At 46.0% G+C, this 13326-nt stretch overlaps 1 protein-coding gene across 1 annotated transcript in view; it reads left to right on the top strand.

Annotated features, from left to right (window-relative positions):
- LOC137308214 (ras-related protein Rab-10-like) overlaps nucleotides 1-13326 on the top strand; it is a 37300-nt gene that overhangs the window by 14294 nt on the left and 9680 nt on the right. Inside the window, exons 2-3 of the mRNA XM_067977062.1 lie at nucleotides 7655-7718; nucleotides 12979-13117. Of these exons, the coding sequence (XP_067833163.1) occupies nucleotides 7655-7718; nucleotides 12979-13117 (203 nt within the window). The remainder of the gene's footprint in view (nucleotides 1-7654; nucleotides 7719-12978; nucleotides 13118-13326) is intronic.

Genomic DNA, 13326 nt, shown 5'->3' with positions numbered 1-13326 from the left:
GATGAACTGCAAATGAAGATGAATACTACAATCATCAGTTAACAACCCCACATCTGACCTATAATGGAGAGAAGGTCATTGATGAAGCAGCTGAAGATAGTTGGGCCTGGGACGCTGCACTGAGGAACTCCTGCAGTGATGTCCTGGGGCTGAGATAATTGGCTTCAAACAACTACAGCCGTCGTCTTTTGTGTCATGTATGATTTCAGCCACTGCAGAGTTTTCTCTTGATCCCCATTGACTTCAGTTTTTCTAGGACTCCTTGATGCCACATTCGGTCGAATGCTGCCTTGATGTCAAGGGCAGTCATTCCTCATCTCACCTCTGGAATTCAGCACTTGTATTCATGTTTGGGCCAAGGCTGTAATGAGTTCTGGAGCCGTGGTCCTGGCAGAACCCAAACTGAGCATCGGTGTGCAGGTTATTGGTGAGTAAGTGGCGCTTGATAACACTGTTGACAGCTCCTTCCATCACTTTGCTGATGATTGAGAGTAGGCTGATTGGGGCGGTATTTGGCCGGGTTGGATTTGTCCTGCTTTTTGTGGATAGGACATACCTGGTCAATTTTCCACATTGTCAGGTAGATGCCAGTTTTGTAGCTGTACTGAAACAGTGTAACTAGTTCTGGAACTCAGGTCTTCAGTGGTACAGCTGGGGTTTTGTCGGAGACCGTAGCCTTTGCTGTGTCCAGTGCACTGATCCTGATGTCACGTGGAGTGAATACAATTGACTGAAGACTGGCATCAGTGATAGCGGGGACCTCAGTAGGAGGCCAAGAAGGATCATCCACTCGGCACTTCTGTCTGAAGATGGTTGCCAATGCTTCAGCTTTGTTTTTTTGTACTCATGTGCTGGGCTCTGCATCTGTTGAGTACGGCGATGTTCATGGAGTCTTCTTCTCCCGTTAGTTGCTTAATTGTCCTGCGCCATTCATGACTGGATGTGATAGGGTGACAGAGCTTTGACCTGATCCAGTGGTTGTGTAATCGTTTGGCTCTGCCTATAGCATGCTGCTTTTGCTGTTTAGCATGCATTATGGTCCTGTGTTGTAGCTTCACCAGGTTGGCTCCTCATTTTCACGTACACCTGGTGCTGTTTCCAGCATGTTCTTGTAAACTCCTCATTGAACCAGGGTTGGTCACCTGGCTTAATGGTAATGGAGGAGTGAGGGATATGCGGGGTCATGAGGTTACAGATTGTGATGATATACTATTCTGATGCTGCTGATGACCCACAGCACCTCATGGATGCCCAGTTTTGAGGTGCTAGATCTATTCTTAGTCTATCCCACTTAGCACAGTGGTAGTGCCACACAACTCGATGGAGGGTATTTTCAGTATGAAGACAGGAATTGGTCTCCACAAGGTCTGTATGGTGGTCACTCCTACCAATGCTGTCATGGACAGCTACACCTGTGACAGGTAGATTGGTGAGGACAAGGTGAAGTAGGTTATTCCCTTATCTTTGTTCTCTCATCAACTGCCGCAAGCCCAGCTCGGCCAACTTGGTCAGTGGAATATGACAATAACGAACCCTTTCCCATTCACTGTCTGATTGATGTTGAATCAACTGTATTTTGGGTTGTTTTTAAGTGGTACTACCCAGCCACTCTTGGTGATGGACACTGAGTATGTTCTGTGCCTTTGCTACACTTAGTGCTTCCTCCAAGTGGTGTTCAACATTGTGGAGTACTAATTCATCATCTGAGGGAGGCGGTAGGTGGTAATCAGCAGGAGGTTTACTTGCCCATATTTGACTTGAAGCTGTGAGACTTTATGGGGTCCAGACTCAATGTTTAGGACTCCTAGGGCCACTCCCCGCCCCTGACTCTATACCACTGTGTCCCCACCTCTGATGAGTCTGTCCTGCCAGTAGGATAGGACATAGATGGGATGATGTTGGAGGAGTCTGGGTACGATTCTATGAGTGTGACTATGTTAGGCTTTCTGACTCTATACCACTGTGTCCCCACCTCTGATGAGTCTGTCCTGCCAGTAGGATAGGACATAGATGGGATGGTGTTGGAGGAGTCTGGGTACAATTCTATGAGTATGACTATGCTTGACTAGTCTGTGGGACAGCTCCCCCAACTTTGGCAACAGTCCCCAGATGTTTGCAAAGTCAGTTGAGCTGGGTATGCCTTTTTGGTGTCCTGATTCGATTCCTAGGTCACGGCCGAGTGATCCATCTGGTTTTATTCTTATTTACCTTTCTAGCAGTTTGATACAACTCAGTGGCTAGATAGGACACTTCAAAGGGCAGTTAAGAGTTAACCATGTTGGTGTGGAACTGGGGACACATATAGCCCAGACTAGGTAAGGGTGGCAGGTTTCTTTCCCCAAAGGATATTAGTGAACTGTGCAGTTGCCCTCCTCAGATTATCAATGTGATATTTAATCTGCTTATAAACCATTAGTGATGTTATTACTGGTTGTGCAAGTTCTTTGTTAAATTATCTTTTTCTGGTATTAATGTTACAGCGTGGTATTTTCTTTTCAATTGGCGCAGGAGTGTTTTTCTGCCTATCCCTCTCCAGAAGCTAGAGCATATAATTTAGGCTGACGGAGTACTGTTCTGACGGCGATGCCATCTTTTGAATGAGATGTTAAAGTGAGGACCCATCTGCTCTTTCAGGTGGACATAAAAGATTTTATGTCACAATTCAAAAGTTCTCCTGGTAGCCCTGAACCAACATCACTAAAACAGATTATCTGGATATTTATCATATTATTGTTGTGACCAAATTGACTACCGCGTTTCCCTACATTATAACAGTTTCTACAATGTAAATGTATTCCATCGGCTAGGAATCACTTTGGGACATCCTGAGGTCACCAAAGGTGCTTTAAAAGTACAAGTTCTTTCTCTAATTCCAAATTTAGGCCATTATCCTGATTTTTGGGGAGACTATAGAAGACAGAGGTTCAACAGCAATAATGAAAAAGAGCCAAACACAATGGGGGTTATTTTGACTTTCTGCGATATCACTCAAAGGCAAAATTATCCCCAATGGGTTTAAACTTTACTCAAAACAAAAGAGATTCCATATAGATCTAAATTTAATCCAATAGGAACAATAAATCGAGAATTTGTGACAGGAATCGGAGCTTCCATTCTCAGCAAGCATTCTTAATACAAATGATTTCCTAAATTTATGTTTTTTAAATTTGTTGGAGTTTCATTTTCTTTTAAACTTTGTATGGGCACACGTTGTACTTATTAATAGGCAGAAAACAGCCTTATGTGCCAAGTGCAACGGTTATTTGTGGCAGCAGGAGACAAATTGGGTATGCGAGACCAGAGAATTTTGTAGTCTCACTTCCCATTCACTGTCTGATTGATGATGAATCTACTGTATTTTGGGTTGTTTTTAAGAAAGAGCTGATATTCCTGGGTTAAATTGGATTCAGAGGCCATTTCAGTGTGCTTTTTAAGATTCAGGCTTGACTCAAAGTTGTAGCATAAGATAGGAAATCCTGGAACTATTTAAGAAATAATTAGATGCCACAATGCAAGCTCTTTCTGCATCAGTGAACTAAAATGGGCTTCATCCATAATTATTTTGTAATCTTTTGAAGTGTGTAAGTACTGGGCATGTTGGGGTGTGGTACAACTGCTACAGGGGTCTGTATAGTTCCAGACAAGATTATATTACATAGCAGTGAGACATAGGCAATATCTTACTGCAATATGACAATATCGATTTATCTAAAACTAACCCTTCCCCATCGTACTTATTTCCTGGGACAAAAAAGAAAAAATGTGAAAGTTGGACATTTGGAATAAAAACAAAAAATGCTAGAAGTACACAATGAGCTGGTCAGCATCTCAAAGAGTAAGGTTAACATTGTAGATAGAACCTTTTATCAGTGAAAGCTTTCACATGAAATGCTAATGTGTCTCTCTTTCAGATGCTGACTAACCTTACATATTTCCAGCTTTTTTGCATTTATTCAATGGGATGATGGACTGCATTTTGTCTATTCAGGATTCTTCCTCTCAGCTGATGTAATTACAACCCTAGTCTAACTTATATAAACTGTCTATCACATGATTAAAATCTGCCTTCAGCATCTAGCAGTTCACTGTTATGTTGCTCATGCACAACATGAAAGACAGACCCTCAAAGCAATGCTGAGCATTATGGCAAAAATCACTCGAAATCCTTCAATACCATTTGATGTTGTTAATGCATGTGAAGGATTAATGGTGCACATGACAGGACAAAAGGGACAAAACCACAATGCTCTTCATTTATAAGGAGCTCTGCTGAGACTGCATTCACATTGGGGGGAATTTAAACCCTTCATGACAGACGAGAGAGGGTCGGGGGGTTAAATTGGTAAAAATGTGAAACCCAACCCTGACCCACCACGAAAGCACCTACTTCCGGTTTAACTGCGTTGAGGGCATCCGAGTAACCTGCTCTGGAGAGGTGGTTCTGTAATTATAATATTTAATGAGACTCCGTTCCTCAGATTTTGGGAGCCATTTGAATTTAACGGCTGTGGGCCAGGTTTCCCAGGGCTTGGGAGACCTGGAAGTTGAAGGGAGACGGGAGCTGCCGGATCCAGCAGGTAAGTGCTTTTCCAGTACAGCTTGTAGGCCAGGAGGAGCAGGAGTTCTCCCAGGGCCGGCAAGCAAACCTTCTGCCGTGATCTCTCCCTCCCCGTGATCGGCCGACCTCCACCACCCCCCCCCCCCGCCACGATCTTCAGCCCCCCCCCCTTCTCTCCCCCCCACCGCCCCTCCCCCCATTTCTCACCCCGCGATCTCTATCCCCCCTGCGATCTCTACCCCGCGATCTTCAGTCCACCCCATCTCGCTCCGTGACCTCTCCCATACGACCTCTCCCCCACGCGATCTCATCTCCATCTCTCACCCCCGCGATCTCTCCCCGTGATCTCTCCCCTGCGCGATCTCTCTTCCATCTCTCCCCCCGCGATCTCTATCTCTCCCCACTGCGATCTCTACCTCACTCCCTCTCTGCCGCAATCCGAGCCTCCCCCACCAATGCTAGAACTTCTAGGTGGGGCGGCCCCTGGCTACTGCCTTCTATTGCAGGAAATAGAGTAAAAAAATTCTAATGCAGTCCTGCTGTTAAATTCGGCAGGACCTCTGCCTTCCTGGTATTTCTGGGCTCCCCGGCCACTGACTTGCGCCCCCACTCCCTCCCGCCTCCCCGTAAATATCGGGCTCATTGAGTCTCAAGATAGATTCAGATGGAAAAGACATTTCAGCCTATAAATTCCCACTTTTCAGCATACCAACCTGAATATCTTCCAATTCTTGTACTTAGTTGTTTCTTGAATGAGTCTAGTGTCTTGGCCTCAACCACTCTTCCTGGGCAACCATTCCAACTTTTGATCATACTCTGTCCAAAATGTATCTTCCTGGCTGGTGAACAATTGAGCAAGTGGCAATCCTAGTTACTTCTTCCCCAGCACCAGTTCAACTTTGATCTTGCCCACAAGCAAGTTGTCACGGGTAGGAAGTCATCTGCATGGACTGGCACCTTATCCAATATGGGCCCCACTGCTTCGTCCGCCACCACTTTGGAGCCCACTCATAAGAAAAACTTGTCATGGACTGGTGGAGCCTGGGGAGGATGGCGATCCTGGGGGGAGGGGGTTGATCCTGGGGTGGGGGCTTTGGATGGGCCAACAGAGTGAACCTGGTGCCACCAAAAAAAAAACATTTCCTAGGGCGCTTTTCTGTACGGCCTCCGGCAGACCCTTTAAGGGCCGCTGGTTAGGTCGATCAAAGCCTGACGCAAATGCATGAAGCGTGTGTGGCGCACACTCGGCCAATTTGTTCCATAAAATTGCAATCAGGGTCCTATGTGCGTTATAGGACCCCGATTTTTATATTAAAAGTGACCTACTGCCTAAAGCAGGTGGGCACTTTTGTCTCATGGATACAGCAAAGGCTATGGGCCCCGACAACATCCCGGCTGTAGTGCTGAAGACTTGTGCTCCAGAACTAGCCGTGCCTCCAGCCAAACTGTTCCAGTACAGCTACAACACTGGCATCTACCCGACAATGTGGAGAATTGCCCAGGTATGTCCTGTCCACAAAAAGCAGGACAAATCCAATCCGGCCAATTACCGCCCCATCAGTCTACTCTCAATCATCAACAAAGTGATGGAAGGTGTCGTCAACAGTGCTATCAAGCGGCACTTACTCACCAATAACCTGCTCACCGATGCTCAGTTTGGGTTCCGCCAGGACCACTCGGCTCCAGACCTCATTACAGCGTTGGTCCAAACATGGACAAAAGAGCTGAATTCCAGAGGTGAGGTGAGAGTGACTGCCCTTGACAACAAGGCAGCATTTGACTGAGTGTGACACCAAGGAGCCTTCGTAAAACTGAAGTCAGTGGGAATTCGGGGGAAAACTCTCCAGTGGCTGGAGTCATACCTAGCACAAATGAAGATGGTAGTGGTTGTTGGAGGCCAATCATCTCAGCCCCAGGACATTGCTGCAGGAGTTCCTCAGGGCAGTGTCCTAGGCCCAACCACCTTCAGCTGCTTCATCAATGACCTTCCCTCCATCATAAGGTCAGAAATGGGGATGTTCGCTGATGATTGCACAGTGTTCAGTTCCATTCACAACCCCTCAGTTAATGAAGCAGTCCGTGCCCGCATGCAGCAAGACCTGGACAACATCCAGGCTTGGGCCAGACAAGTGCCAGGCAATGACCATCTCCAACAAGAAAGAGTCTATCCACCTCCCCTCAGCATTATCATTGCTGAATCCCCCACCATCAACATCCTGGGAGTCACCATTGACCAGAAACTTAATTAGAGCAGCCACATAAATACTGTGGCTACAAGGGCAGGTCAGAGGCTGGGTATTCTGTGGTGAGTGACTCACCTCCTGACTCCCCAGGGCCTTTCCACCATCTACAAGGCACAAATCAGGAGTGTGATGGAATACTCTTCACTTGTCTGGATGAGTGCAGCTCCAACAACACTCAAGAAGCTTGACACCATCCAGGACAAAGCAGCCCGATTGATTGGCACCCGATCGACCACCCTAAACATTCACTCCCTTCACCACCGGCGCACTGTGGCTGTAGTGTATACCATCTACAGGATGCACTGCAGCAATTCGCCAAGGCTTCTTCGACAACACCTCCCAAACCTGCGACCTCTACCTCCTAGAAGGACAAGGGCAGCAGGCACATTGGAACAACATTACCTGCACGTTCCCCACCAAATCACACACCATCCTGACTTGGAAATATATTGCCGTTCCTTCATCGTCGCTGGGTCAAAATCCTGCAGCTCCCTACCTAACAGCACTGTAGGAGAATCTTCACCACACGGACTGCAGCGGTTAAAGAAGGCGGCTCGCCACCACCTTCTCAAGGGCAATTAGGGATGGGCAACAAATGCTGACCTTGCCAGCAACGCCCACGTCCCATGAACAAATAAAAAAAATGACCCTACACAAGATCGCGGCGGCCAGAGCACCAGTGAAACAGGGTGGGTAAGTGACTCAATGCCATTTTCAGGCTGTTACCTCCCCGTTTATGCCAGGCGGATCGAGTCGAACTCGACCCTGTTGCATATAGTTAGTGGAACATTGTGGACAATATATATGATGTCACACTGAATCAATTTATTTTAGTTTGACTTTTTTCTTTTAGGCATCGATTTCAGGGTAAAAACTGTCAAGATAAAAGAGAACAGCACAATTAAGCTGCAAATATGGTACGATCATTTTGAATATAAATTCAATACTTTAATTTTACATCTAGTTTCCTCCCATTACTCCCGCTCTCCTAAAGTCAGCAACTGACAGATTATGGCAACACCCCATACCTCACCTGAATGACCATTCTTCATTTCTGTCCTTAAAGGGAAAGGAAAATCCCAGAGTTGTTCAAGCTATTCCTCATTTTATATTGATAAAAGTGGCTAGAAAAGTATTAATTGATGTTTCAAAAGAATTCAATTTCTCATCCCCACGGTGATCTGCCAAGTTAGCTGTCCATGCTGGTAGTCTGCTCCAGTGACGTCATCAATAAGGAGGCATTACCAAGCAGCAATGGGGTAACCAGCTAGTTTCCTGTTTTTCTGTAATTGAGCAGATCCAGAATAGCTATCAGTTTAGTCTGAAGTTAAACTCACGTTGTATTCAATGGAGCTGCTTCGCCATCACCAGAGAGGCCTAGCATGTGTGCTGCAACCTTTCCAATGCCAATATATCCTTCCTGAGGTGTGGTGCCCAAAACTGAATGCAGCACTTCAGATGGGGTCTGACCGAGGCTCTATACCACTGAAGATTACCTTCTTTATGTGTTGTAGCCCCCTTCTGACAAACGCCTTTATGATTGCCTTTCGATAACCCATGGCTTCTCTTCTCCACTATAAACTGTCTTCTAAAACTCCTCTTCCCTGCCCCCTCCACCCTCCTCCAACGAAAATTGCAAGGAGCTCATGGACTTCTTTGTCACTAAGATTGAGACCATCCGTTCAGCTGCCTCTGTCGCTTCTTGAAGAAAATAATAGCACTAAAGAGTGACAAATCCCCAGGACCAGATGATTTCCATCCCAGGGTTTTAAAGGAAGTAGGTGAGCAGATTGCAGATGCCCTTACTATAATCTTTCAAAGTTCTCTGGATTCAGGAACTGTCCCTCTAGATTGGAAAATTGCACGTCACTCCGCTTTTTAAGAAAGGAGGGAGAGGGAAACCGGGGAATTATAGACCAGTTAGCCTAACATCTGTTGTGGGGAAATTGCTGGAGTCTATAATTAAGGATAGGGTGATTGAACACCTCGAGAATTTTCAGTTAATCAGGGAGAGCCAGCATGGATTTGTGAAAGGTAGGTCGTACCTGACAAACTTGGTTGAATTTTTTGAAGAGGTGACTAAAGTAGCGGACAGGGGAATGTCAATGGATGTTATTTATATGGACTTCCAGAAGGCATTTGATAAGGTCCCACATAAGAGACTGTTAGCTAAGTTAGAAGCCCATGGAATCGAGGGAAAAGTACGGACTTGGTTAGGAAATTGGCTGAGCGAAAGGCGACAGAGAGTAGGGATAATGGGTAAGTATTCACATTGACAGGATGTGACTAGTGGAGTCCCGCAGGGATCTGTCTTGGGGCCTCAATTATTCACAATATTTATTAACGACTTAGATGAAGGCATAGAAAGTCTCATATCTAAGTTTGCCGATGACTCAAAGATTAGTGGCATTGTAAGCAGTGTAGATGAAAACATAAAATTACAAAGCGATATTGATAGATTAGGTGAATGGGCAAAACTGTGGCAAATGGAATTCAGTGTAGACAAATGTGAGGTCATCCACTTCCAATCAAAAAAGGATAGAACAGGGTACTTTCTAAATGGTAAAAAGTTAAAAACAGTGGATGTCCAAAGGGACTTAGGGGTTCAGGTACATAGATCATTGAAGTGTCATGAACAGGTGCAGAAAATAATCAAGAAGGCTAATGGAATGCTGGCCTTTATATCTAGAGGACTAGAGTACAAGGGGGCAGAGGTTATGCTGCAGCTATACAAAACCCTGGTTAGACCGCACCTGGAGTACTGTGAGCAGTTCTGCGCACCGCACCTTCGGAAGGACATATTGGCCTTGGAGGGAGTGCAGCGTTGGTTTACTAGAAACTTACCCGGACTTCAAGGGTTAAGTTACGAGGAGAGATTACACAAATTGGGGCTGTATTGTCTAGAGTTTAGAAGGTTAAGGGGTGATCTGATCGAAGTTTATAAGATATTAAGGGGAACGGATAGGGTGGATAGAGAGAAACTATTTCCACTGGTTGGGGATTCGAGGAGTAGGGGGCACAGTCTAAAAATTAGAGCCAGACCTTTCAGGAGCGAGATTAGAAAACATTTCTAAACACAAAGGGTGGTAGAAGTTTGGAACTCTCTTCTGCAAACGGCAATTGATACTAGCTCAATTGCTAAATTTAAATGTGAGATAGATAGCTTTTTGGCAACCAAAGGTATTAAGGGATATGGGCCAAAGGCAGGTATATGGAGCTCGATCACAGATCAGCCATGATCTTATCAAATGGCGGAGCAGCCACGAGGGGCTGAATGGCCTACTCCTGTTCCCATGTTCTTTTCTTTCCTCTAGCCCACCAGGCCAAATTTCCCCTATGGCTCCCCCCTGCCCTAGCCCTGAAATTGCATCTTTCTCTAGTTTCTCTCCTATCTCCCCTCATGCCCTCTCCGAGATCATCTTGGCCATGGCACCTCCTGCTCCCTCCACACTATTCCCACTAAACTGCTGACCACACAACTTTCCTTCCTGGCCTCCATGTTAGCAGATATTGTTAATGGTTCCCTCTCCTCGGGTACTGTCCCCCTCCCCATCAAATCTGCCGTCATCACACCCCTCTGTCCTTGCAAACTATCTCCCCATCTCCAACCTCCCTTTCCTCTCCAAAGTCCTTGAATTCGTTGTTACCTCCCAAATCTGTGCCCATCTTTCCCGCTACTCCATGTTTTAATCCCTCCAATCAGGTTTTCGCCCCACCACAGTACTGAAATGACCCTTATCAAAGTCACAAATTACATGCTATGTGACTGTGACCATGGTGAACTATCCCTCCTCATTCTTCTTGACCTGTCTGCAGCCTTTGACACGGTTGACCACACCATCCTCCTCCAACGCCTCTCCATCTTCCAGCTGGGTGGGACGGTGCTCACCTGGTTCCATTCTTATCTATCCAGTCATAGCCAGAGAATCATCTGCAATGGCTTCTGTTCCCACTCCCGCACTGTTACTTCTGGAGTCCCCCAAGGATCTATCCTTGGCCCCCTCTTATTTCTCATCTACATGATGCTTCTCGGCGACATCATCTGAAAACACAACATCAGATTCCACATGTACGCTGACGACACCCAGCTCTACCTCAGCACCACCTCCCTCGACCCCGCCACTGTCTCTCATATGTCACATCGTTTGTCCGACATAGCAAAAATTTCCTCCAACTAAATATTGGGATGACCGAAGCCATTGTCTTTGGTCCCCACTGCAAACTCCGTTCCCTAGCCACCGACTCCATCTCTCTCCCTGGCCACTGTCTGAGGCTGAACCAGACCGTTCGCAACCTCGGCGTCCTATTTGACCCTGAGATGAGTTTCCAACCACATATCCGCTCCATCACCAAGACCACCTACTTCCACCTCCGTAACATCACTCGTCTCCACCCCTGCCTCAGCTCATCTGCTGCTGGAACCCTCATCCAGGCCTTTGTTACCTCCAGACTGGACTATTCCAATGCTCTGCTGGCTGGCCTCCCATCTTCCACCCTCCATAAACTTGAGCTCATCCAAAACTCTGCTGCCTGTATCCTAACTCACACCGAGTCCCCTTCTCCCATCATTTTAAAATTCTCATACTTATTCTCAAATCCCTCCCTGGCCTCGCCCCTCCCTATCTCTGTAACCTCCTCCAGCCCTGCAACCCTCTAAGATCTCTCATCTCCTCCAAATCCTTGCCTCTTGCGCATCCCCAATTTTAATCGCTCCACCATTGGCGGCCGTGCCTTCAGCTGCCTAGGCCCTAAGCTCTGGAATTCCCTCCTTAAACCTCTCCACTTCTCTACCTCTCTCTCCTCCTTTAAGACGCTCCTTAAAACCTACCCTTTTGACCAAGCATTTGGTCACCTGTCCTAATACCTCCTTATGTGGTTCGGTGTCAAATTTTGTTTGATAACACTCCTGTGAAGTGCCTTGGGACATTTTACTATGCTAAAGGTGCTATATAAATGCAAGTTGTTGTTGTCTAATAGCTTTTATTGCTTTGTATACTTGGACTCCCAAATCCCTTTGCTCTTCTACAGTCCCTAGTTTCACATCATTTAGAAAATACTTCGATTTATCTTTCTTGGATCCAAAATGGATGACCTCACACCCACATTGAACACCATTTACCATAGTTTTTCCCACGCACTTAATCTGTCTATGTCCCTTTGCAACTTCCTGTTCCAGTCTGCTCTACTTACTGTTTCTCTTAACTTAGTGAAGTAAGACATAAGCATATAAAAGAGTAAAAGAATAGTTAAAGAATGGGTAGGACCACTCAGGGATCAAGGAGGGAGTCTAATTGTGGAGGTGATGATATGGTGGAACTATTAAATATTATGCATCATTTTTTTACAAATGATGGTTCAAGTGAGAATGTAGGTATATTGGAGGAGGATGTGGAACAATTGTTAGAAATAATTAGAAAAGGAATTGCTACTGAAAAAGATTAGTAGAACACAAGGTGAATAAGTCACTGGCCCATGATGGCATGCACCCTAGATTATTGAAAGAAGTCAGAAAGGATATAGCCGAGAGTCTGGCCACCATTTTTCAATCCTCCATAAAGTACAACTTGTGCAAAACTCTGCACACATCCTGTCCTGTACTGTGTACTTCTCAATCATCACTTCTGTCTTCGCTGACCTACATTGGCTCCCCATCCACCAACACATTAAATTTAATATCCTCGTCTTTAAATCCCTCCTTGACTTTTCCTTGCCCTGTAATCTTCTCCAGCCCTATATTAGCCCAGCAAACACCCTATTCCTCTGACTCTGGCTGTTTATGCATTCCGGTTCCTTCTGGCCCATAAGGAAACTGAAAAAAAAATTAAACTCACCTTGCTGGCCTCACCAGCTCCCAGCAGGTTTGGCCAGGCGGAAAAGCCATCACTGCTGCCCCGCCCAGGCCTCCTTATAATATCGGGCCCTGAAGACGCGATTGGAGCCCGATCTGCATATTTAAAGAGGACTCCGCCAGCTTAGGCCGGGTGTCCTTGCCATCTGCAATTGGTCAGATCAGGGTAGGAAAGGAATGGCTAAGTCCCCCATTCCGTTTTAACTGCCCCACGCCTGATTTCCGCCAGGCGGGGTGAGTTGAAATAAGGGCCAAATGTCTTGTTCTCTGGATTTGTGTGATTACTGCTGAGAAGTGGATGATGCAAGTTCTGGCTTCTCTATTGACAGGGATACAGCTGGCCAGGAACGATTCCACGCCCTTACAACTCATTATTTTCGAGGGTCAAATGGCCTTATGCTTGTCTATGATATTACAAATTTAAAGACCTTCAGTAATATCGCATATTGGATTAAAGACACAGATGAGGTGAGTTTTTTTTAGTATGTTACTGCCCCCTTTTTATTTAAAAAAAAATTTTCCTCTGTTCCTACCTTTCCAGGATACACCGCTTCTATGGAAAGCAGCTTGTTCCCAGGCTACTGCTTATGCAGCTTTTGAGCTGCCTGCTCAGAGGTGTGCGACAGCAGCCTAAATCCTATGAGTGGGGATACTAAACACCTCCCCACAGCAATTAG

This window comes from Heptranchias perlo, chromosome 3 (assembly GCF_035084215.1).
Source record: "Heptranchias perlo isolate sHepPer1 chromosome 3, sHepPer1.hap1, whole genome shotgun sequence".
Taxonomy (NCBI): Eukaryota; Metazoa; Chordata; class Chondrichthyes; order Hexanchiformes; family Hexanchidae; genus Heptranchias; species Heptranchias perlo.
This window is presented reverse-complemented; position numbering and strand designations above follow the sequence as displayed.